General features: G+C 33.7%; 2 protein-coding genes across 3 annotated transcripts in view; one reads left to right on the forward strand and one right to left on the reverse strand.

The window, feature by feature from the left end:
* The window catches only part of LOC114337532 (facilitated trehalose transporter Tret1-2 homolog), a 337,833-nt gene that overhangs the window by 173,776 nt on the left and 138,198 nt on the right, over nucleotides 1-25,859 (forward strand). The window lies entirely within an intron of this gene.
* LOC114337541 (phosphoinositide 3-kinase regulatory subunit 4) overlaps nucleotides 6,825-25,859 on the reverse strand; it is a 45,899-nt gene continuing 26,864 nt past the window's right edge. For both annotated transcript variants that reach the window (XM_050643296.1, XM_050643295.1), the window contains exons 12-17: nucleotides 25,018-25,191; nucleotides 20,956-21,129; nucleotides 17,179-17,486; nucleotides 14,925-15,082; nucleotides 14,575-14,764; nucleotides 6,825-7,239 (exon numbers count right to left, since the gene is read on the reverse strand). In XM_050643296.1, the coding sequence (XP_050499253.1) occupies nucleotides 7,049-7,239; nucleotides 14,575-14,764; nucleotides 14,925-15,082; nucleotides 17,179-17,486; nucleotides 20,956-21,129; nucleotides 25,018-25,191 (1,195 nt within the window). In that variant the 3' untranslated portion in view covers nucleotides 6,825-7,048. The remainder of the gene's footprint in view (nucleotides 7,240-14,574; nucleotides 14,765-14,924; nucleotides 15,083-17,178; nucleotides 17,487-20,955; nucleotides 21,130-25,017; nucleotides 25,192-25,859) is intronic.

The raw sequence follows: 25,859 nt of genomic DNA on the forward strand, positions 1-25,859 counted from the left end.
TTCAAAGTCAATTTTGTGACCTGTATGAAGATGGCATTGGCCTAGTGCTGAAGTTGGATCCTACTGTCCTATGTAAGATCGGGGGCAATCTGCATAAGGCATTTCATAAACTCCGTGTTGTTCATTCGGAATGTTGTCTTTGATGCATCGGACAAGAGATGAAAGTTTTTGTTGTTGGTGTGGGGTTTACTCTAAAACGTATAAGAAACGTTTTATAGAAAAAAATTTTCACTCTTTATGATTGTTAAAAAAAGCAAAATTAGATGTACGTTTTCACGGAATTTTCATCAACTATCACCAAATAGCTTCAATTACTTGTACCGACAAGATTTTTTCATGTTTTTTTTTCTAATGGTAGATAATAAACGTAATTTAAGAAAGAACTGTTTTTGATAGGTCAATTTCTGGTAACGAATATTATTATGATTTCCGTAATGCAAACTTTCCAGCAATTCACCAATGTCTAGAATATATAGAATGGGATAACCTGTTTCGTGGTAGAGATCTTTCCGACATGATCGCTATGTTTTATGACATTATTTACTCTCTCATTGAACATTTCACTCCAGTTAAATATTTTAGTACTAAGAAATTTCCTTGTAAAATTTATAAAACCTTAAAGACTCCTGAAAGCTATGCTGATTTTTGTCATCTGAGAACAAATTGTAAAAATCTATCTAAATGCTGTTATGACAATTACATACGTTTCACCGAATTTTCTATACAAAATAACGCAAGGCATTTTTGGAAATTTGTAGGTAGCAAGCGTGAAAACAATTGTATACCTGACTCAATGACCCTGAATGACTCTGTAGCTTCATGTGGCAATGATACTGCCAACTTATTTGCAGATCACTTTTCATCAGTTTATAGTGATATTACTTTAAATTGCAATGTTGACCATATTCAGTCTCAACTCAATATCTCATCATATCGTATCCAGATTTCCAAAATTTACGAAAAGCTTTCATCATTAAGTGTCAACAAGGGCCCTGGGCCTGATGGTATACCACCTAATTTTCTTAAGGAATTCAGTTTTGTACTATCGCGACCTTTGTTTCATATATTTAATAAATCTTTGGATGTAGGTCAGTTTCCAGACTTTTGGAAACTTTCTTATGTCACACCAATATATAAATCTGGTAATAAATCTAATATTAGTAATTACCGCCCTATATCTATTCTTAGTGTTATACCAAAGGTTTTTGAAAGTATTATAACTGATTTCCTCACCTTCGATAGCTCCGGGATCCTAAACTCTCAGCAATTTGGTTTTACTACAGGTAAGTCTGCTGAACTGAGTTTGTTGACCTATGTTGATTTTCTGTCTGAAGCCTTGGAGGAGGGACTTCCAGTTGATTCAATTTATCCTGACTTTTCCAAGGCCTTTGACAGAGTAAATCATGAACTCCTGATTCAAAAGCTTAGCTCCTGGACCTTTGTTGCAGTGGTTACAGAGTTATTTAACCGAAAGATTTCAACAAGTTCGAGTAAACCACTTTTACTCACAAACCTTTCCAGTTGAGTCAGGTGTACCACAGGGGTCCCATTTGGGTCCATTACTCTTTAATATATTTATTAATGATATTACCAACTGTTTTCACGATTGTAACGCCTTGCTATTTGCTGATGACTTGAAGTGCTTTAAAGTTATAAAAAATCATTATGATGCTGCCATATTGCAATCAGAACTGAATAACCTCTCTGCATGGTGTTCACTTAACGGTATGAACCTTAATTCAATCAAATGTCATGTAATTAACTTTAACCGTACTCACCACCCAATATTATCAAACTATTACATTGATGGCCAATTGCTCAACACTGTTAATAAAATCAAGGACTTGGGGATTACACTGGAAAACTCTCTTTGTTTCAATACTCACATCATCAATGTCATTCAAACATCTATGAAAATGCTGGGTTTTGTAAAAAGAACAACTCGTGATTTTACAAATATATCCAGTATTAGAGTTCTTTACTTCTCTTTGGTCAGGTCTCACCTCGAGTATTGTTCTTCAGTGTGGTCCCCACACTACTTGGTCTACATTAGGAAACTTGAACAAGTCCAAAATAGTTTCTTCCGTTACATTGCTTTTAAGCTTCATACCTATCAAGATTACGCTGTATGGCAGCATCAACTGCAGGTCCCTTCTCTTGCAAGCAGAAGAAAACAAAGGGACCTTTTGCTATTATTCAAGATCTTAAATGGTATATGCAGTTGTTCTCAACTACTTAATAAGATCGCACTGTTTGTACCACCTCGCACCACTAGACAAGTTTATGTACCATTCCACAGGTTTAATTATTCACTTTTTTCGTTCGTACCCAGAGTCTTGAATTTAGCAAACTCCCTTTACAATTTACAACTGTTCGACAACTCCATCAGTCGTTTTAAAAGAAATTTACATGGGATCAATATTTGAGTGAAGCGTCTGTAATTTGTTAACTTGGTTTTATGATATTATTTCATAGTACATATTTACTTCTAATATTATATTTATATTTCTGTATGTCTGTTTTTTATATTATATTATGTTATTGTTTTTTTCTGTACACTATGTATTTTTGTAGAATTGGGCTTGCCCGTAAAAATAAATAACTATAAATTAACTAATAAACATCCTTTTAAAAACAATTGTAACCCTGTCAATGATTTTATCATTTGATTCTCTAATACGTATCTCATTCTGGTTTTTCCTCAACGTAAAATTTCAAACCACACTTATTGCGGAAATTTGGTTTTGTGAAATGATATAATTCCGTATTATTCGATAACATCGAAAAATATTGATAAAATTTTAAAAATCTAGTTAGAATCTATGTAGAATAATGTAGATAAACAAAACATGTTAGGAGTTAGGGTATTTATTATTGATCATTGAGTAAGTGTTCGTCATCTAATATTTTATACAGGGTGTTTGTGGTAATGAATGGGCCAATGGGACCTGAGATTTTTGAGCTTAAAATAGGTCGATTTAAGATAATTTACTTTTGTACGAAAATTGATAATAACCGAAATACAGGGTATCAAAGTTAAAATTTTATCTTATTTATTTTTGATTATTTTTGCTGACAGGCAATAACACGAAATTTGCTAAGTGGTGGGTTTTTTGGGACGAGAAACTTAACTTCCCCACCAAAAATTATATTTTACGCAGAGGGTGCCACATATACGTCTTTCAGCGCTCATTTAATATGTTAAGCTATTATTTTTACTTAAAAACGGTATACTACGTTCATCTCACTAAACTCAAGTGTTTTCGAGATAAACGCATTTTAAATCTACGATGCCAAATTCAATTTTTTGCTAAAAATAAAATAAAAATTCCATTTTTTATTCAATTGCAATGCGAAGACAAAAGAATCTTATTTTTCACTTAGAATACGGAGCGCAATCCAGCACTCTTAATCGACGATTTTCGACTCTTGTTGGAGTCTCATCGGATTGACGTAGGCCTGCTACTCCATATTGAGTGACCAACACCGAGAGTTTATCCCCACACCGCAACTGACGTGAATGCGTCACCTAGTCTGGCAATTGAAAGATGAAGTAGTTTTCAATCCTAATAATAGCAATATTAAATCTACTTCATCTTTCAATTTTTTGCATTTCATTGTAGTTATTAAAAACCATTTGACATATCCTTGTTATTCTTGGCAGCAAGTGTAGGTACTGTACACCCTACTAAATTATGTTAAATAAACGTTTCTGGCTACTAATATTCATAAATATTTTGTATTTTCACAACGACGTCCGATTTGGACGTCGAAACGTTAATAAAATCATTTTTTTAGTTAAATTGTGGCTTATTTCCCATTTAGAATAGTCAATTACAAAAAATGCCACAAGGAAATAGCTTCAAAACAACATTACGAAAAATAGTACTTAGTTCCGTCAGTGGCGTAGAATGTGGGAAGGGTCAATTATTCACTTTCTTCTGTTCTACGCCTCTGCGGTAGTAGCCAGAAACGATTATTTAATATAATTTAGGAGGGTGTCGAGGAGTCCGACAGGGATGTATCTTATCGCCACTTTTATTTAATCTGTATAGTGAAGCCATCTGTCAATAAGCACTCGCGGAAGAAGATGTTGGTTTGATAATAAATGGTGAGACGATCAACAATATAGGTATGCTGACGATACGGTTCTCCTATCCGGAACGCTAGTAGAACTACACTACGGCTTGAAAATTAATTTGAAAAAAACTAAATTTATGGTAATCGCGAAATCAAAGAACATCAGAGCTAATCTTGCAATAGACAATACAGCGATTGAGCCTGTGTCATGTTATAAATATCTAGGTACTTGGACCACAGACGATATGATCAAACAAAAGAGATTAAATGCATAATAGAAATTGCTAGATCAGTCTTTAATATAATGCGCAAATTCTTTTGCAATCGTGATGTCAACATAAACTTACGAATACGAATGCTGCGGTGTTATGTCTTTTCCACCCTGTTATATGGAGTTGAGACTTGGACACTAAAACAGTCGACCATTAAAAACATCAAAGCATTCAAGATCTAGTGCTATAGGCGCATTCTCAAAATATCATGAATGGACCGCGTCACTAACACGCAAGTATTCCAAACTTTAGACAAAAGATGCGAAATTATAAATGAGATAAAAACTAGAAAGATGGAATACTTGGGGCCAGGGCCGCCGAGAGGGGTGAGCGGGCCCCGGTAAAAAGTGAAGGGCGGGCCCCTGGCAAAAAGTGAAGAGCAAAAAAAATTGTTTAATTTTTATAGAAATCAAATTATTAATAATAAATAATAATAAGAAATATTTGAAATATAAGTTTTATTAAATTTTGATTATATTATTTATAATAGTGAAAATATTTATATTACAGGTGCTTTTCGAGTTTTCTGATTGGCAAAAATGTTTTTGCCAAATCATTCTCAAGGCAGCTAACCGATCGTGTTTCATTGTAGCTACCATTATCTCATAGAATTTTTTATGCGAAAAAGAAAAATAAGGATCTTTCTGCTTCTGTGACTGTCACCGGTAATGTGCAAAATATTCTTAATATTTTGCACAATATTGCGCTAACGCAATAACGATTCAAAGAGATGTTTAATTTTATTAAGCAAGTATACTGGGGAAAGTTGAGATTCACCAATATTATCCTTGTATATCGCTCTCAAATGAAAAATTTCATCTATCAATTCTTCACTGATGTCTTCTATCAGACTTGCGCAATACATACCTATATCAATTTTTTCTTAATATTGTCATCATCTTCATCTCGGAATATCCATAAAATGTTAAATAGCGAATGAATTTTATTTTCCGCATTAAATCTTCTGGTTAAATTGCTTATTATATGACAATATTAAATATTTCCCAGCGAAATATTGCGTCGGGCTCAAAATATCAGTCGCATCACTACTATAGGTCCAGGTAAATCATCAAAAAATCTCACAAGCTTTTTGCGCCGTTTTTCTTTATTCGATGTAGAATAGAATAGAAATATTCTTTATTGTCGCTGAAAATTATACAATTTTATGGACAAAGTTTAACACAGACTCAGAGTCATGTAAATTCTGGATTTATTCCATAATTGCTGGTAACTAATTAAGATTCTTCAATATAGATTCTTCTGATTTTTGTAAATATTCTAGAAGCCCTGATATATTTTTAATCTCCATATCCATACCATAGTTTTATCTGACTGCACTGTAGTATTTGACTCCTGTGATTTATTGCTGTTAAAATTTTAAACAAAATCGATTAAAGGCCATAATAATAAATATAGCCGAGTACTAATTAAATGCGTTATGCACAAAGTGAAGAGCAAAAAAAAAACGGGAAAAATTACGTCTTTGATATGGTCGACGCCGGGCCTCGGTAAAATATAACGGCTGTACCGCCCTCTCGGCGGCCCTGCTTGGGGCACATTATGAGGGGTGAAAAGCACAAATTTTTAAGAAATATCATGCAGGGCAAAAGAAGTGTCGGAAGAAAAATATCGTGACTTCGAAATCTACATGAATGGTTCGGGTGTAGTTTTATTGTACTTTTTAGGCGCGCTGCTAACAAAGTCGCAGTGGCCATGATGATTTCCAATCTCCGCTAGGAGTGGCACGTGAAGAAGAAGTAGGGTGTCTAGTACCTACACCTTCTGCCAATGATAAGGATAATATATCGTCATTTAAGATTGTTTCAGCGTAAAGATTAAACAACATTGGTGACAATATACAGCCTTGTCGAACTCCACGCTTGATTTTTACTTCTTCAGAGCACTGATTCCCAACCCTAACACATGCAGCCTGGCCCCAATACAAATTTGCAATGATTCTAATGTCCTCACTATCCAGACTGGAAGTCTTGAGAATATGTAGCATTTTTTCGTGGCGAACTTTATCAAAAGCCCTTTCCAAATCAATCGCGCACATGAAAACGTCATAATTTACATCTCTGCATCTTTGGATTAAAACTTTGGTTGCAAATAAAAATACCGCGTTCCAAGGCCACAGTGAAAACCGAATTGAGTACTTGAGATTCTTTCCTCAATTTTTCTATATGTTCTTTGATGAATTATTCTGAGAAAAATTTTCAATACACGACTCATTAGGCTGATGGTGCGATAGTCGCTGCATTTTGTGGCTCTATGTTTTTTTGGTAGTACAACAAATGAGGATTTAAAATTTAAGCCAATATTTAGGAATTTTTCCGCTTTCGTAGATTAAGTTGAATAATTTCGTATCTTAATGCCCTCGGCACCTAAAAGCTTTAATGCTTTAATCTGGTCCGATCTACTTGCCATTTTTTTCGTTCTTTATAACGATATATTTAGGAATAACGATACACAATATTTTGATACTTTATTAAAGAAAACAAATAAACAATATATGTTATGTATATAGGAAACTTTAAACTAATTCTATCGATTTATCACATGCTGCACGTATCATCTTAAAAATATATCCATACTGACTAAAACCCAAAACATGTATTCGTTGAAAGACTGAGTAACGAAAATTAATTCTGGGACCTAGATCAAAATATTTCCTAAAATATCGTTTAAAATAACTTTTATTTCCATACTTTGATGACCCCGTCCTTGGACGAAGTGACAAGGAAACATTGTGACGCTTTACACATAGCAATATCAGAAATACAATCTCTGTGGCCGGTAGCTGGAGGTTCTGGTCCAGGTCTTGGAATTTCTTCGCCCCTGTCTAACTTTCTTATAGTACCTGCTTCTTCATATATCACAAGTGTACCTAAAAATATTGAAAAGTAAAGAACAAAGTACATATTGCCATATTAGTTTGGTATTGGGTATAAAACCATAAAATATCAACTAAAAGAAAAGAAAAGATGGTTCAGATTTGCTTACAGTACAGACCCAAGTAGCAATTTTTCGACGCATTGGTTGTCAGTACAAACAAATGCACTGTATACAACGTTGCCTGAGAGCATTTTCAGTTGTTTCGGCCAACGTCCCCTACCCCGACTGACATTACGATGTTACAACCTTTAGTTATACGGGCAACTAATTTATTACCATTGTGTCACAATGATTGTGACAACTACATAATATCACAGTTTAGTGTGGTTCAGTTTTTTCAACAATCACGAGTTAAAAATGTTATAATGCTAAACTAATTTACGCCCTGGCCGACTCTGTAGTTGTAGTTGAGTAGTTATCTGTCACGTCACGACCCTTGTGTTGTTCTAGAGGTGTGACACGTTTGCGGCAACTAGGAGAAAAATAATTTACTTTATAACCTTATTTTTTTCCTATTATTATATATTTTATTTTAATGGAAATTTTCGATTTATTTAACAACCTGTTTATTTGTTTTTTAATAGCTGGTTTCCATTCCATTGTTTTATCAGTAGATTTGAGATTTGATAATCTTTGTATCAGCTTTCGTAGACAGGGTTGCCAGGTCAGTTTTTACTTTTTACTCTTTCAGTAGTTTTGTTTTCACAAAATCAGTAGATTCTTTTTAGGTCATGTAAATACAATAATACAGTGATATGCACATCCGTCCTAAATGTCCCAAGAGGAATTCCACAAAATTGGAAACCTAATTATTCCAAACCACCAACTGGTAATTACCATTTTTTAGCTAAAATCTACTAAATCAAAAACTAAAATATACTTAAGGATTTTTGGGATATATTTGGGATTTTTTATAATAAAAACAACAGCTAACTTAAGGGGATAGGCGCAAAATGTCGTCTGTTAAAATGTTCAATGTATTTTAAATGTTTTCATTTTTTGCGAATCCTTAGCAAACTAATAAGTATTTTTGAAAAATTTAAACGCACAAAGAAAGATTACGTTATTACCGAGGACCGAAAGTCCCTGAAAACTTCTATAATGTTTATTTTAATAAGTTACAGGGGTGAAAAAAAGAAAAAATTTAGTGTGACTTTTAATTCCAAATATCTCGTTTAAAAGAAACGTTTTGGTTTTCTAAATAATGCAGTCTTTCATTCTGCGTTTAAATTTTTCAAAAATACTTATTATAGTTTCCTCATGATTCGAAAAAAATGGATCAAATTCTGTTGAAATATACCAAAAATCTACTAAAAAATATTGCCTACTAATGGTTTGTTTTTAACCAAGAGGAGTGATTCAAATTTACCGCGCTGTAATGCTTGTTTGTAATTGGTCCAACTGCAGGCAAGTTTACTCCACTCTTATAAAATTTTGACACTAATGACATTTATCAAATTTTGACCCTAGTGGAATTTCAGAGGCTAGTTAAGATATACCGGCGATTTTTTGTGTTATCTGTGTTATTCCTTTAATTTTTAGATTGTTAGTCTGCTTTTATATAAAAAGCAGTCGTTTTTAGAACTCTTTAGCGACGTATTAATATAATATAATATTCATGGATTACCGTCGAGGGCCGACATGATCAACCAAAAAAGAAGATGTATTTGGTTATTATTCTAGTGACTTTCTTAGGCGTGAATCTGCCTTTTAAGTTTACTCCTCCTGGTTAAAAAATAAACTATAGAATTTTTTAAGAAAATATCAAAAATCTACCAAAAAAGTAGAAATCTACTAAATGTGGCAACGCTGTTAATGAGAATGATACACTTTTGACACTGGTCACATGACCTCTGTCACCCAATAAGAGGGTGCGTTCTAAAATGGTTTTGATAGTCGGCGCAGCCGGGTTTGGTTTGGCGATTGGACTTCTAAGTTGTCTTATCCGTCTAAGGTTGGTGAAAAGGTATTTTTTTAGTAATATTGGTAATATTGTTTAATGCGCCATTTTGGTTTTACTTGAGATTTTTGGGATGTAAAGAAAATGAAAACACAGAATATAAAAAATGCAGGCATTTTCTGATATCTTTAAAAGCACCATCAATACATTAAATTTATACAGAACATCTTTAACATAAATTTTGACTTTTATATTAAAATTTGATTTTTTAAATTTGCATATTTTTTGTCAAAAATGTCATAAAAAAAGCAGCGCGTGTGTTTTTTAAAGGTGAAATATCCATATTTGACGGTAATCTGAGATGCGTTTATAAATTTCACATCAGGTAATAAGTCCTTTATGTATTTATATCATATAAATTTAAATACCCAATACGATGTCAAAACAGTTTACTTTTTGGTTTTCGCATTCACCATACAGGTGTTAAAAATATAGGTAAAAAAACATAACTAGTCTGACTCCTTGAGCAACCATTGCACGCACAGGTGCTTTTTATAGTCGCTTCAGTTGTCTTATGCAACGGTTACGAAACGATGTTGCTTAAACAGGAGGTTGCCTAGGCAACGTCAAGACAACTCAAAAATCGTCCACCAAATCAGTGCAGAATAGGGTCGTCTTTTAGGCAATAACAACGTTGTAACAAAACGTTGCCACGCAGTAGACAACGTTGTCGCGTCGACAAATTGCTACTTGGGGAGCCTCTACTATGTACTTATACGTATTTCGGAATAACCGTTTCCTCATCGGAGCACCTGGCTAGAGGCACTGAATTGCAAACTGCAATCAAATCCTTTCATCCTTTCGGGGTAATAATCAAAATAATTATCAAAGATGCTACTAGCACCATCTATGAATCGAAAGTCAAATAAGTCAGGAAATAATATTCGAAATTATTTATCCTCTGAGCTTTTTAAGTTGGAAAAATAAAGCATAAATAAAGCATCGGTACTCCGATGAGGAAACGGTTATTCCGAAATACGTGTAAGTACATAGTAGAGGCTCTGTACTGTAATCAAATCTGAACCATCTTTTCTTTTCTTTTAGTTTATACTTTATTCACTTTTGTGAATATTAAAGGAAATAATTCGCTAAAATTATTATCACGGTGAATGACAGGACGTGAAATGCAATTTTAGATTTCCCTTGTCGAGTATTTTGCCACTCAGTTATGCTTTATTTTTCCAACTTAAAAAGCTCAGAGGATAAATAATGTCGAATTTTATTTCCTGACTCATTTGACTTTCCATAAAATATCAATTTACTTTTGCTGCCTACTCTTTTGTTTTCACCCAATTTTGAAAAAATGTGAAAACGTTTTCATCCACATCCGTCTGTCCATCCGTGAACACAACTCCTCCGTCATTATACCAGGTAGAATGACAAATGCGGTGTCGAATGAAAGCTCATAACCCAAATAATGTTACTAAAGGTGAGAAATTTGACCTAGGACTTCCGGTTTTAGAGTTGCAACCGGAAGTACTGTTTTAAAGTCGTCGGAATAATACAAACGATATATTATTCGACGCGCCTTAACAAGACGAGAACAAATATATACTTCCGGTTTCATGACTGTCTGTCCGTCCGCGAATATAACTCGTCTAAAAAACTCGATGTAAAAAACTACCGTCCTATCAGTTTGCTATCACACATACAGTGGGTGATCAAATTATTAGAGCCACCTAGTAAAATTCAATGTTTTACAGAAAGGGTATATAATTGAGCTGTATAATATATTAATGCGTTTGTTTCCATTTGAGTATCTTGCTACACTTAATGAAAGTGCAATAAATAGTCTGGCAATAGTGGCAAAACGCGTGCGTGGCAATGCGTGACTCAGATGCCATTGTTTGTCAGTGCTGCCCAGCCTAGCTTGCAACTCGTGTGCGTATTATTTTGTATTCTTGGTATTTAGAGTTATAATAAACTTTAAGAGTTTCCATTACTCTCTAGTAATATTCTGACAGTCCTATACTATTTTTTTTTTGTGAATTTAGTAAACATTGCACGTTCGTTACACTAGTGGTACCAGATTATCATGGGAATGCCAAAGACATCTCACCAAGGAAAATAGCAGAAATAAAAACTATTATTAAAAACTAATCACTCCAATAGGAACATAGCATCCATTTCTAAAGTTTCAAAGGCAACTCTGTACGGTATAAAGAAAAAACTTACATACCATTATTAAACAGAAAGTAACATTTTCTGAAGTGGCTCTAATAATTTGATCACCCACTGTATATAAACTTTTACATTGTATATAAACTTGTATATACTGTATATAAACACTGTATAATAAACTTTTCACAAAAATTATCAGAGAAAGTCTGGAGGCTAAGTTAGACTTCTATCAGTCTAGAGAAGAATCTGGATTTAGATCTGGATCTAAAGCACTAACGACCACTTACTGGTAATAAAAAACCTGATAGAGAAGTCTGCAAAATACAACAAACCATTGGCACTGAGAAAGCATTCGATACCACAAGCCAGCAGAAAATGTTAAAAGCATTTACAGAATACCGAATAGACTATCGCTAGATACACTAACATGATCAAATATATCTACCAAAAGGCAATGGCTACCGTAAGACTATCTGAACAACAAACAAATAAATTCTGTATGCAGCGAGGAGTATAACAAGGAGATACCATCTCACCAAAGCTATTCACAACTAGCGTTACCAGGTGTCCCGATTTGCGCGGGACATCCCGATTTTCAGGGGTCTGGGGACGCGTACCGATTTGTACCTGATCGGGACACTAAATGTCCCGATTTTCACCCACGAAAACCAATTTTAGCAGGACTAGCAGTGAATTTTATAAATATGTTATAAAAACAAGGCACTCCTAAAAGCGGCAAAATCGAATGAACAATATAATTTTAATGAAAAATAAATTTACTAAATCTACGATTTTTTTTTGTAATTTCGTCCGATTATTATTATTATGTAGGATTAAATACAGATTCTAGAAAAACCTGGTAGTCCAGTAAATGAACGGGAAATACGGCGATACCGTGTAATTTTCAGGATCAACTTCGAATTGCATGAAAATTTGGACGGCTTGTGCGCCATTGGTTGCTTTTACTCGAGGGGTGACAGTCACCCCCGATAGGTATTTGGGGGTGAAAACCGAGCGTTTAAAATAAGTCCGGAGTTGGAAAAATTAACTAATTCTAAGCAATTTTAGTTCTATAGAATTTAACTTAGTTAATACTTTTCGAGTTATTTACGATTGAAAATGTTTATTTTTCGACAAAAAAATCATGTTTTCAGGAGATTTTCACAAATAACTCAAAAAGTAAGTATTTGGTCGAAAAAGTAAGTAAATTATTTATAAAAAAAAGTAAGTATTAAATACTTAGCAAAAATGTAGCATAATATAAAAAAATGAAAAAAAAATGTGAACTCATAAAGTCTATAGAACCAGCAAAAGCAAAGTTGTAGCTCATGAAAAATACGGTCTTATTCGTCAAATTCCAAATCAAATATTTTAACGTGAAATAACCAAGAAATGAAGCACTTTTCGGGAAAACCAATTAAAACTTTTCTAATAAAACTTTATTTTTATGTTTTAAAAAAGTTTCTAACATCAAAACTAAGCGATTTATTCTCAAAATCAAGTTGACTCCTTTTTTGGGTAAAAAAATCGTGAAAATCTCCCCTATTTAGAACCCCAAATGAAATTAATCGTTACCGGTTACCGCTTTGCAAACAATTTACTTTACTTATATATTTTTTACATGATTGGAAGGGCCTAAACGAGTCACTAATCACGAGTGTATGCAAAATATGAACAACCAATTTTAACCAATTTTTGTCTTGCAGAAACACAAAATGAATCTATCATATTTATAAAAGCAAAACCTACCTAGTTTTTACTCCTTGAGATTTTTAATATCCCTAATACTTTTTAAATTATTTTGAAAAAAAGGACATTTTCCAATATTTTAGGAAAATTTATTTTTACTGTAAAACCAGTTTTTTTTTAAACTAAGCACTCCCAACCGGTAAACCTTACAGATCGTATAAACAATACACACATATAAAGTAAATGGTAAAGGGGAACGATTAATTTTATTTACGGTGCTAAATAGGGGGAGATTTTCACAATTTTTTTTACCAAAAAAAGGAGCCAACTTTAATATGAGCGTAACTCGCTTAGTTTTAAGACTGCTAGAGACTTTCATATACAACAAAATTAAAGATTTTTTTAAACACTTTAAAAATTTTTAATAAGTATTGCCCGAAAATTGCTTAATTTTTTGGTTATTTCAAGTTGAAAAATTCGATTTGGAATTTGACGAATAAGAACGTATTTTTGATGAGCTACAACTTTGCTTTTACTGGTTTTATAGACTTTCTGAACATACAATTTTTTTTGCTTTTTTAAAATCTACATTTTTTCTAAAAATATTTTTTTCGATAAAATTACTCGAAAAGTATTGACTTAGTTTAAAAATTATATAGAACAAAAGTTTTTTAGAGTTAGACAGTTAATCCATTTTGGGACACTTTAAATTTGCGTTTTTTTAAAACCCGAGCAGGGGTAACTGTAACTGTCATCCCCCAAGCAAAAGCAACCAACGGCATAAGTTCAACTTTGAAGTAGACAGTAAGTAGAACCTAAAACCAGATTTTCATGCAATTCGGAGTTGAATCTGAAAATTACACTCCAAAACGGTCATTGTTGTTTATTTGTCCCGATCTACAACCCTAAATCCCGATCTGTTTTTGCTTATGTACCGATTAAAAACAAATCGGACCTGGCAGCACTATTCACAACCCTTTTAGAAAACACTTTTAAGAAGGCAGATCTAAATGAATATGGTATCAACATAAATGGAGAGAAGCTCAGTCATTTGAGAATCGCAGATGACATCGTCCTTATAGCCGATCGTATGATGATGAAATAATAATGTTTAACAAATTATATCACGCTTCCTTAGAGGTTGGACTAAAGATTAACATCAACAAGACGCAAATAATGACTAACCTGGTGCTAAATCGTAATATTGTTGTTGATGGAATGGATATTGAGCAGACTGCATCTTATAAGTACTTTGGACATGAAATTCGGTTGGGAATAGATAACCAGACGTGCGAGCCCCTACGTCGTATAGGATTAGCCTAGGTAGCGTTTGGCAAACAACTATGTATTTAAATCGGACTTACCCATATGCCTCAAAAGGTAAATCTTTGACAAATATGTGTTGCCTGTGCTCACTTATGGAGCCGAAACATTAACACTCGCAAAAAGGCAGTGAACAAGATTCGCGTAACTCAAGTGCTATGGAGCGCCAGATGTTGGATGTCTCCCTGAGAGACCGATCTAAAATTTTAAATAATGGTCCTGACAATTACTTACCATCAATGAGTCTGCTTCTGTAGCTTAAGGCTGTACCTGCTGGATCACTAGCACCAGGTATGGCCAAATATGATTCGGATGGGCTTTCCAAATTCCAAAACCTCAGTCTTTGATCGGTACCACCAGCTAAGAGGAAAGGTGATCTATCGATACAACCGCCTAACATTGCACAAACGCTGTTAACGGTACCCTAAAATATTGAATAAAAACACATCAAGTTCTATATAAAAAAAGACTGAGTCAACTAAATAAACTAGGATTTCAAAGTGCTATTCTGTCTCTATGGTATCTACTAAAAGCTAGAGCAATAGGAACTATTATTTTTATATGTTACCCAATAATTTACTTACTTGTTTTGATAAGGGTGGAGATGTGCTACCCCACAATACTTTTTGTCTAAAACTAGTTTCAATATTCCACATTGAGATTTCATTGTTTCCCTGGATACTAGACATTACCCATGAATGTTCAGTCGGATGGGACAGTACTTTTTTAATCCTAACAGAACCTAAAATCAAACGGTTATGAAAACAAAATAAAACACAAGAAAATATTTATTTTCAAAACTTCCACAAAATTTATTAGAACTTAATGTCACTACAGCTGTTTCGGCAGAGTACCTTGTGTTACAAACTGACGGTTTGTCGACCTCTATTGACGGACTTCAGATGGAAACTCTTGCCCCCAGAGTTGCCACCTGACGTTCGTCAATAGAGGTTCACCCTCTGGACATTGCAACCCACATTGGGCAGAATTACATGTTGCCTGAATTTAAATCTAGGAAAATTTAAAACATCCTTACTTTAAAACAACACTATGTACAATTTGTATAAACATTAACTATGTACTTTAAAGGGTATTCACACAATTATCTTGGTGGCTCAGACATGCTATTTCGAATTTAAAACCTGATGATGTAATTCTTATTCCGAAAACGTTTGTTGTTTTGATGTAACCCTTTTTTAGTCCTGTGGCCAGGGGGTACAACGGCCTCCTTTATTCAGATGGACTTACCCAAGTTTTTTTATGTATTTTGACCCGTAGAATACGAGTTTTTTGGGTAACAGTTGATCCGGATGTCGATAAGATTGTTATAAACAAAGAACTTGAGGAATAACAGCGATTTCAAGCAAAACAAAACATTTTTTTGTATTTTTTGGGCCAATGTAAGCAAAAAATGTTCTTACAAGTTTTTTCGTAGGATGCATACTTTTTGAGATAAGCGCGGTTGAACTTTAAAAAAATCGAAAAATTGCAATTTTTGAACCCGAATAACTTTTGATTAAAAAATAAAATAGCAATTCTGCTTATCGCATTTGAAAGTTCATGTCAAATTATATCGGTTTTGGTTATTTGCATTGTTAAAAATTTATTTTTTATTGTTAAACAAAGCTATAAACACATAGTGCTTGAGTGATGTTTTCAATGATTTCCCATTTAAAATCGAACGAGTGTGTAGAGTAGGTACAAGTGCAAGCGAGGCTACTTCTACGTAGAATGCATTAAAACGCATGTATTATGCACGGGAAACACTATGTGTTTATGGCTTTGTTTAACAATAAAAAGATAACTTTTTAGCATTGCAAATAATCAAAACCGATAAAATTTGACTTGAACTTTCAAATGCGGTAAGCAGAATTGCTATTTTATTGAAGTTATACTTCTTTAGGCGCGATTGAGAGTAAAATTTCATAATTCTGCGCGCATGCGCACACAGACCGTATGCCGCTTAGTTGCTAAATCTTTCTAGTTATGTATAAATATATCAGTGTAAGAAAATTTGTCTTCCTCAGGAGTAAGATGAGTATTATTAAAACATTTTATTATATATTTATTCACCTTGTCTGTTTGTTACCGTGAATTGTCATTAGGTACGTCCGAACCGATACAGACACAGTCCTCGTAGCGTATGTGGTATAGCATTCGGCCAGAGATCGAGAGGTCTTGAGTTCGAACCCAGTGCAATCCTATACTTTTTTTTTTTTATTTTTTGAAAGCGGTAAGCACAAAATTAGTTTAGTGTTTAAAAAAAATGAAAACAAACTGTTTAAAGTATATTTATTTTTAAGAAATCATATAATAGAAGTATAACTTCTTACGTGCGTACAAAGTACACACACACATTCTTTTTTTTTTAATCAAAAGTTATTCGGGTTCAAAAATTGCAATTTTTCAATTTTTTGAAAGTTCAACCGCGTTTATTTCGAAAACTATGCATCCTACGAAAAAACTTGTAAGAACATTTTTTGCTTAGAATGATCCAAAAAATACAAAAAAATGTTTTGATTTGCGAGAAATCGCTGTTATGTAATTCCTCAAATAATTTGTTTATAACAATCTAATCGACATCCGGATCAACTGTTACCCAAAAAATTCGTGTTCTACGGGTCAAAATACATAAAAGAAACTTGGGTAAGTCCATCTGAATAAAGGAGGCCGTATTACCCCCCCCCCTGGCGACAGGACTATTTAGGGATTTTTTAAATATACCTTTTACAAACAAATTTTTTTTTGTGATTCATGGTATACAGCCAGCTACAGGAATTTAATTTCCTTGTGGATTTTGTAATAAAAAAACGGATTAAAACTTTTAAACAGAAGTACCTGAAGGATGATCAAATGTCATGATCGGCAACTGGAATCTCAAATCCCATGCCGCATGTGTGCCATTGCTGGTTCCAAGCATCAACCAACTTTGATGATAGTCCAAACAGAACGTAGTAATTACGCCGCTCTTCAGCCCATTGTCCAACTTGAAAGCATTGCCTGGCGCCCTCAAGTCCCATCCGATTAAGGAGCCGTATAACGTGGCATACACTAAGACACTCTGAGATCCGGAATCCAAACACTGAACGTCTACCGCATACCCGTCATCATCTGCGTTTAATTGCCGCGACTGAACTGGTATCATTCTATAGAAAAAGAAATATTTACTACACAAGTTATACACAACAACAAAAATAGATATTTTGTTTCATCATTGGCCATGTAGTGTAGGAAACAGAGGTTGAACCTCGCAAAATGGACACAAGTCCGGTTTTATTTTTTTTTCTGGTACATCAAGGGGTGGTTATTATGAGACTAACATTTGCTTAAAAAATTTCGCCCCGGAACCCCCCTTTTCATCCCTTTAAAGGGGGTAATTTGTAGTTTTTGCGAAACGTAGCCCTTCCTGTACGTTTTTTGCAAAAAATTTACTTAATAGTATATTTCCTACTATTTATTTCCCGACAGCATATGTCATGTCTATCACCCACCGTTTAGCGCCCCAAACTTGACAAATTTTTAAAAAAGATGTTTTTTAAAAAAAAATTACTATTCCCTAACTGTAATGAAAATTAAGAAGAAACCCTGCGGCAATTAATCACAAATAAGTGACTGATTTTTTGATATAGGTTTCATTTAAGGGCAATTGCAAATTTTTTAATTACAGGATTTTACATTTAAAAAAAACCCTTTTTATACCATCTGAACCGCCTATGCTAGAGTAAAACAACTTTCAGCGATTATCCATGTACTGGTGTTATTTACAAATTTGTATAATACACCTCCATATTTTCCCCGGAACCACCCCAAAAAGGGAGAATTAAAGAAAATAATTAAAAATTTATTTTGGGCCACCACTGGCTTTAGGGTGCAAAGAAAATAAAATATGCATAGGTCATAATGTGTAGCAGAGAGTGTGTTCTTTTATTTTCCATAAGTACGTTATCAATAAAATGAATAGGTGACGAAAAAAAAAAACAAAAACTGGAGCCCGCCAAAGCATTTCTGAGATTTGACAAACCCTATTGATGGAGCATATGTCCATATGGGTAAAAAGCAAAAAAAAATAATTTTTTTTCAACCCCTCCCCCTTATTTATTTATTTTTTGGCTTCAGGGGTTGCATCAAGAAATCGCTTTTGGTATCCATGCATGGGTAATAAGAACGTGCATAAAATGATATATGCAGCATTTTAATAAAGGGCATGGTGTGTGAAGGATTCCAAGAAAATCATTTTCTTTATTAATTCTCCTTTTTTTGGGGTGGTTTTGGAAAAAAATGGGGGTGCATTATAGAAATTTGTAAATAAAACCAGCACATGGATAATCGCTGAAAGAAGTTTTTTTACTCTAGCATAGGCGGTTCAAATGGTATAAAAAGGGGCTTTTTAAAATGTAACACCCTGTAATTAAAAAAAAAGTATGTGTGTGTACTTTGTACGCACGTAAGAAGGTATTCTTCTATTATATAATAGGTAATTTAAACAAAGTAAATATACATAAAAGGTTATTTGTATTTTATTTAAAAATCAAACTAACTTTCTTATCTACCACTTTCAAAAATTTTTATTAAAACAAACAAAAATAAAAAAAAATATATGAATCGCCCAGGAATTGAACCCGCGTCATTCCAATCTCAGAGCTAACGCAATACTCACTACTCCAGCGAGGCCCTAGAAATTAATATGTAAGTTTCGGATATAATTACACAACACGGCGACATATAGTGAACACAAGAATTATAATAAATAATACATTTCCTAAAAACACTAATATATTCTTTTAATGACTTATTTGCACGGTTACAGATACATACATGCCTGTCTTGAAAGATTAGCAATGAACTACATACTGTCAGTGTGCGCAGGCGCGCAGATTTATGTACAATTTTACCCTCAATCGATTCGCCGCTAAAGAATATCTTCAAAAATTGCAATTGCCCTTAAATGAAACCTATACCAAAAAATCAGCCACTTATTTGTGATTAATTGGCGCGGGGTTTCTTCTTAACTTTCAGTACAGTAGGGAAAAATAATTCTTTTTTAAAAACATCTTTTTAAAAAATTTGTCAACTTTGGGGCGCCACCCCCGCTAAACGGTGTGTGATAGACATATGCTGTCGCGAAATAAATAGTAGGAAATAGAAATAGAAATAGAAATAGAAAAATAGTCCTCTTCATTTTACTATTAAGTAAATTTTTTGAAAAACGTACAGGAAGGGCTACGTTTCGCAAAAAGCACAAATTACCCCCTTTAAAGGGATGAAATGGGGAGTTCCGGGGCGAAATTTTTTAAGAAAATGTTAGTCTCATAATAACCACCCCTTGATGTACCAGAAAAAAAAAATAAAACCGGACTTGTGTCCATTTTGCGAGGTTCAACCTCGGTTTCCTACACTAATGGTTTAGTGGCCTTTGTCGCAACCCAATAAAAATCACATATAAAAAGAAATACAAAAAATAGAAGAAATCAAGGTAAGTTAACTTGACGTTTCGATTTACAATCCTCTGTAAAAGGTATACAATTTTTTATTAAAATCCCTTTAAGGGCTACGTCACAGAACGTTTTCGATTTTTTACAAAATCATCATCAGTGTTAAAAATAAACAGGTTAAATGCTAGATGAGCCACCAAAGAAATACCAGGGTGAGAAACCTATAACCGGGAGCAGTCGCGCTCACTTCTGTAACGTAAGTAGTCGCGCGTAGAGAAAAAATCTCACAATATAGATTTAAATACGAATTTAAATCAAATTTCTATTTTATAATATTTTTATTTACTTATGTTAAAAATATCTATTTCTAACAATTTTAAAGCTCATTAGTTCTCTCCAAAGCCATAAATTACACAAAAAAAATTAATAAAAATTTCTACGCATTACTACGATTTTTCTCGAGACATTTACGAGTGGAAAGCAATGTTGAAAAAATTTTCATCAAGTTATCACGGAAAAGAATAAAATATGAGATTTTTTCTCACGGCGCGACTGCTCCCGGGTTAAATAGTATAAATATAATAATGTTATAAATGCATATCTGCTTAATATTATATAGGATGGATAATGAATGAAATTCTATAGGATGGATAATATAGAATTTCAAGCAAATGTGCATTTTTAACATTATTACAGTCGGAAAAATAAAAGAATACCCATGAGCGAACATATAAAACACGCTGTATTTTCTTGTCACCGTGTCACAAAGAAAATTGTCCAGTGCAAGTACATGTAACAATAATTATTACATGTACTTGCGCTGGCCAATTTTTTGTGTGACACGGTGACAGGAAAATACAGCGTGTTTTATATGTTCGTTCATGGGTATTCTTTCATTTTTCCTACTGTATATACTATTGAAAGGATTCTCACCCTGGTATTGCTTTGGTGGCTCAGTTAGCATTTAACCTGATCATTTTTTAACACTGATGATGATTTTGTAAAAAATCGAGAACGTTCTGTGATGTAGCCCTTAAAGGCATTTTAATAAAAACAAATTTATACCTTTTACAAAGGATTTTTCAATTAAATTTTTGTGATTGGTGGCGTACAGCCAGCTACAGGATAAAATTTTTTTCTTCATTGTGGATTTTACTATTGTAGATATAAAAAATGTTCTTACTTGTTGCCAGCCGAGTCTACTCTTAAAATATTAATAGATCCGTCTTGACATATTACTCCTAAACCCTGACCACTCTCACATACTGCCATGCCATTAATATTGGATCCCAGCTTGTAGTGCTGCTTGGATCTATTGGCGATATTCTTTCCCTCCATTTTTGCGCAGTCCCACAACCTATAAATAAATAACGGTAAAGTTTGTTTAGCAGTAAATGGTTGACTTCAATGGTCAATACTTGTACTGGTACTTCAATAGTATAAAAGGCCCGGTTTCAGGTAAAATTTAAATATGTTTGAATGATTGTTTTTCTATAATCTTAGCAATTAAAATAGATTTAATTTATTTTAAAACTCATTTGAAAACATTAATTTCGGGTATATAAGGCAAAGCAATATATTTTACATCCGTTTTTTGTTTTTGTCGTCGTAATTATTATAAATTTTAGGGATCCTTTGCTTTATTATAGGAGTACCGTCTAGTCAGTGTTAGTTGTCAAAAGACCAACTCTGTCTACCTCGTTTGCTTATCGCTCCGGACCGGTCTTGACAATGGGCCAAGTCTGATAAATTTAATAATATTTACGAGCGCACTAAGTCCAATCAACCATTTACTGCTAAATAGAATAGAATAGAAATATGCTTTATTGCCATGAAAATTTTTACAATTTTATCGACAAAGCTTATAAATAGTCAAAAAACAAAACAGTAACAATCCAATTTATTAAAATTACATAAATCGTCAATATATTTAAATAATAATAATAATGAAGTTAAAACAGAAATAATCAATTGCAAAAATTTGAATAAATTGCAAATGCATAGTCTACCTAATAATTAATAAAAAAGCTTTAAAAGTTAAAAAGTTAGCGGCTGCATATGACACCCAAATATAGATAAAAAAATAATAAAAATACTACTTGTGCAAAGGGTACTGTAATTTCTTAGTTATTGACTAAAAAAATCTTCTACTGAATAATATGGTCTTTCAGATAGGTAGGCTTTTGTCAGTTTACGGAATTTGGGGAAAGATGGTGCATATTTTAGTTGTAGGGGGAGATGGTTGTACATTTTTTTGCGGAATACAATATCGATTTCTTTACTAACTCCGAGGACGGGGTCGGCAAATAGACGTCAAACGTAGAATTTCTCGTGAAGTAGTCATGATTAGGTCTTGGTGGAAAGACATGTAGATGTTTACGAATTAAGCAAACAGTTTCTAAAATATACAAAGATGGAAGGGTTAAAATTCCGTGATCTTTGAAGTAACTTCTGCAATGTGTTGTTTTTCTGAGGCCAAACAGATATCTTATTGCTCTTTTTTGTAATTTGAAAATAACATCGAATTGGGCAGCTGTACCAGAATCCCAAAAAGGAAGACCATAACGAAGATGTGACTCGAACAAAAGAAAAATATGTTATTTTGGAAGATGCTAAATTGAGTTCATTCGAAACAGATCTTATAGCATAGCAAGCTGAAGAGAGTTTCTTCTGTAACAAATCGATATGGAGGGACCATTTAAGGTTGCTGTCTAAAAAAATACCAAGAAATTTTACAGAATCAACGGTACTGATCTGGCTGTTATTAAGAGGTAAGGGTTGAAGAGCTCCTTTATAAAACAATGCTACTGTTTTATCTACGTTAAATGAGAGTAAATTTGAGTCAGACCAGGTTTTTATTGTAAGTAGATCAGAAGTTATAGTTGCATGAAGAGTTGCAATATTTGAGTTGCTCCAAGTGATACTGGTATCATCAGCAAAAAGAAAGATTTTTCCATCGACTTTTAAATTAGTGATTTCATTAATAAAGATAAGAAAAAGTAGAGGACCCAATACTGAACCTTGAGGTACCCCACATACAATGTTTTTGAACTAGAGTCTGTATCATTTGCTCTAAACAGGTGTTTCCTATCATCCAAGTAAGATTGGAACCAATCTAAAGAAATGCCTCGAATTCCGTAGAAATTTAGTTTTTTTATCAAAATGTTGTGATTTACACAATCAAAAGCTTTGGCGTAGTCACAAAAAACGGTGGCAGTGTGAAGATTATTGTTCAGTGCTTGATAAACCTCATGTAGTATAGAAAACATGGCATCAGTGGTGCATTTATTATTTAAAAAGCCGAACTGATTTTGTGATAAAATATTGTTATCAACGAGAAAGGACATAAGTCGGGCTTTTATGAGTCTCTCGATAATTTTGGAGAGTACCGGTAGTAGTGCAATAGGTCTATAATTGCAGGTATTAGATATTTCACCACCCTTATGAAGAGGAATAATGATGGCTGTCTTCAGGCACTCTGGAAATTTACCTTTCTCAAAAGAATCATTAATTAGTGAAATGAGGACTTCTAACACATTTTCTGGAAGATTAGAAAAAATTTTTATCGATAGACCATCAGTACTACAGGAAGATTTGCTTTTGATAATATTGATTGTTTGGATCAGTTCAGATTTATCGACTGGTTTTATAAAGAATGAATTCGAGACCTTTCTTGAATTAGGGAGATAGGAAATGGGATCTTGTGGCAAAATAGTTGACGTAATATTTTTACTCAAATTAACAAAGTATTCATTTAGATTTTCAGTGTCTGGAAGGGAAAATGTTTGAGCAGTGTGGGTTTTATTTCGAAGATCGTTTACTATGGACCAAGTTTCTTTTGCAACACTTTTGGAGCTTCCCAGACGGTTCTGGTAGTAGACTTTTTTAGCTGATTTTATAAGTTTAACCGCTTAACGCACACATTTATTTGCAAAAATACGTCAAAAAATTACCTATTTATTTTATTACAGTAAAATAAACTACGAACAAGACTATTGTTACTAGATATAATCTAAAGTAAAAAACGCATATTTTTTTAGAAAAATATAAAATATCAAATACCCTCATGCGCTCACCCGAGTTAACTCGGTCGTAACTTTTTACATACAAAATACTACAGTAAGAGAAGAAAATCGCAATTATTCAAGTATAATAATGTTAAATATTGCTAACAGTGTGATACACTCTAAAACAAGGGGTTACACACAGAGGTACGTCAGTCAGGGCAGAACGTGACGTCAGCAAAATAGAATTCTACTCATCGTGATCCCATCCCAGTCGGCAGTCGATCGTAGAAAGTTTAAAATTAGAAACGAAAAAACAAGTGGGCATGGGAGCCATATAAAAATTTTTAGGGGGGGGCCAGACGTGAAGATGTTGCAGATTACATTTCGTATACTTTGGATAACCATATATAGTTTAAAGCACCCGAAAAGCTAGGGGGGCCACCCATAGGTATGGCCGACCATGCAAGTGGGGATACCGTTATTTAGCGCTAGAGGAGTTAAAATGCGTATGCGCCTCATATATCGTACAAATATTTTAAACACGAGTTAACTCGGTTAAGCGAAAATAGAAACGTAGTTTAAAACCGAGTTAACTCGGGTAAGCACGTTAAGCGGTTAAGATAGGTTGCCCTGTACTTGGTGATATATTGAGTGATAGAGACGTTGGTAGTAAATTTCTTGAAGAAACTTTAACTGATTATGTTAGTAAAAAAATATAGTTTATAATACGCAACACTTATATTTACAAGTCTGTTGATATAATACCAACGTTCCAAAATATAAGGTTAGTAGAATAGTCATGGATAATACGGACTCCCTCTTAAACACATGAGAGTGGAAAGATTTAACATCTTGAGACTCATAATTCAAGGAAAAATAGAGGATAGGAGAAACGTAGGAAGGAGACGCATTTACTGGTTGAAGAATCCGAGAGAATGGTTTGGTTGCAGATCAAGGCTGTTCAGAGCAGCTGCTTCGAAGGTCAGAATAGCCATGATGATTGCCAGCCTTCGTGGCGGGGATGGCACTTAAAGAAGAAGTTACACTTACATATTATAGTTTCAGTAAACGTAAAAATTATAGTAAAAAGGACAAAACGCAAAAATGTTAAAACATGTGTGTATCAGGAAGCCACAACATCTGATTCTTTCGAAAATTCCTTTCTGATCTCTATATTCATTTGTTTGCAATTATATATTACAAAATGTTACAAAATAACTAAAGATTAGTATAATTACCTGACTGAACCATCGGAAGAAGAGCTTGCAAAGTATGGCGTATCTGGTAGTACGCATAGTTTATTCACCGCACCTTTGTGTTCATGTAAGTGAGCTACCAAAACGCCCCTTAATCTCCAACCGGGAGGAGGCAATTGTGGACGCCAGGTTGCTTGTTCCGCCCACTCTTTGTTCCTTAAATAAATTAAAATTTTCATATTATATCAAATATTTTTACAAGGCAATAAAAGTATGTTTGAGGTTTCGAAACGTTGACTAAGTAAGGACTGTCGAGATAAAAACAACCTGTACACTTTAATTTCTGTCACACTTATTTCTTTTATGTCGCAACTACAAAGCATTTCAGGTCTTTTCGCTATATAATATCTCTATTTTCCCATTTCCTTATTCCACCTAAGATTCTCGAAACAATCACTCTTTCCAGCTCATTTCTACTTTAATTTACTGCCTGTATGTCACCGTCTTTTATTTTTTATTAACTTTTAGTTTTGTTGTACTATGATCTGCTACTGATATGTCGAATTGGTAAAATATATTCTTAAAAAGCGATACTCCAGTGTAGCAGCTGATAGAAATTCATACAAAAAATAAAATGAAAATATACTACTACTACTATCGGTTTACAGCATTCTCCGATACCTTCCGACTCTTAACCGCCATTATTCTCTGTTTAACCATAGACCTGGAGGGATTTCTCTTTCCTCTAGTTCTTTTTTAACTCCCTCCCTCCAGCTTCTTCTCGACCATCCTCTTTTCCTTCTCCCTTGTGGTGTCCACGTCAAAATCTGTTCAGGGATCCTGTCATCTGGCATTCTCTGTACATGGCTCCATAGGAGTTGTTT

The sequence above is a fragment of the Diabrotica virgifera genome, chromosome 2, assembly GCF_917563875.1.
Source record: "Diabrotica virgifera virgifera chromosome 2, PGI_DIABVI_V3a".
Taxonomy (NCBI): Eukaryota; Metazoa; Arthropoda; class Insecta; order Coleoptera; family Chrysomelidae; genus Diabrotica; species Diabrotica virgifera.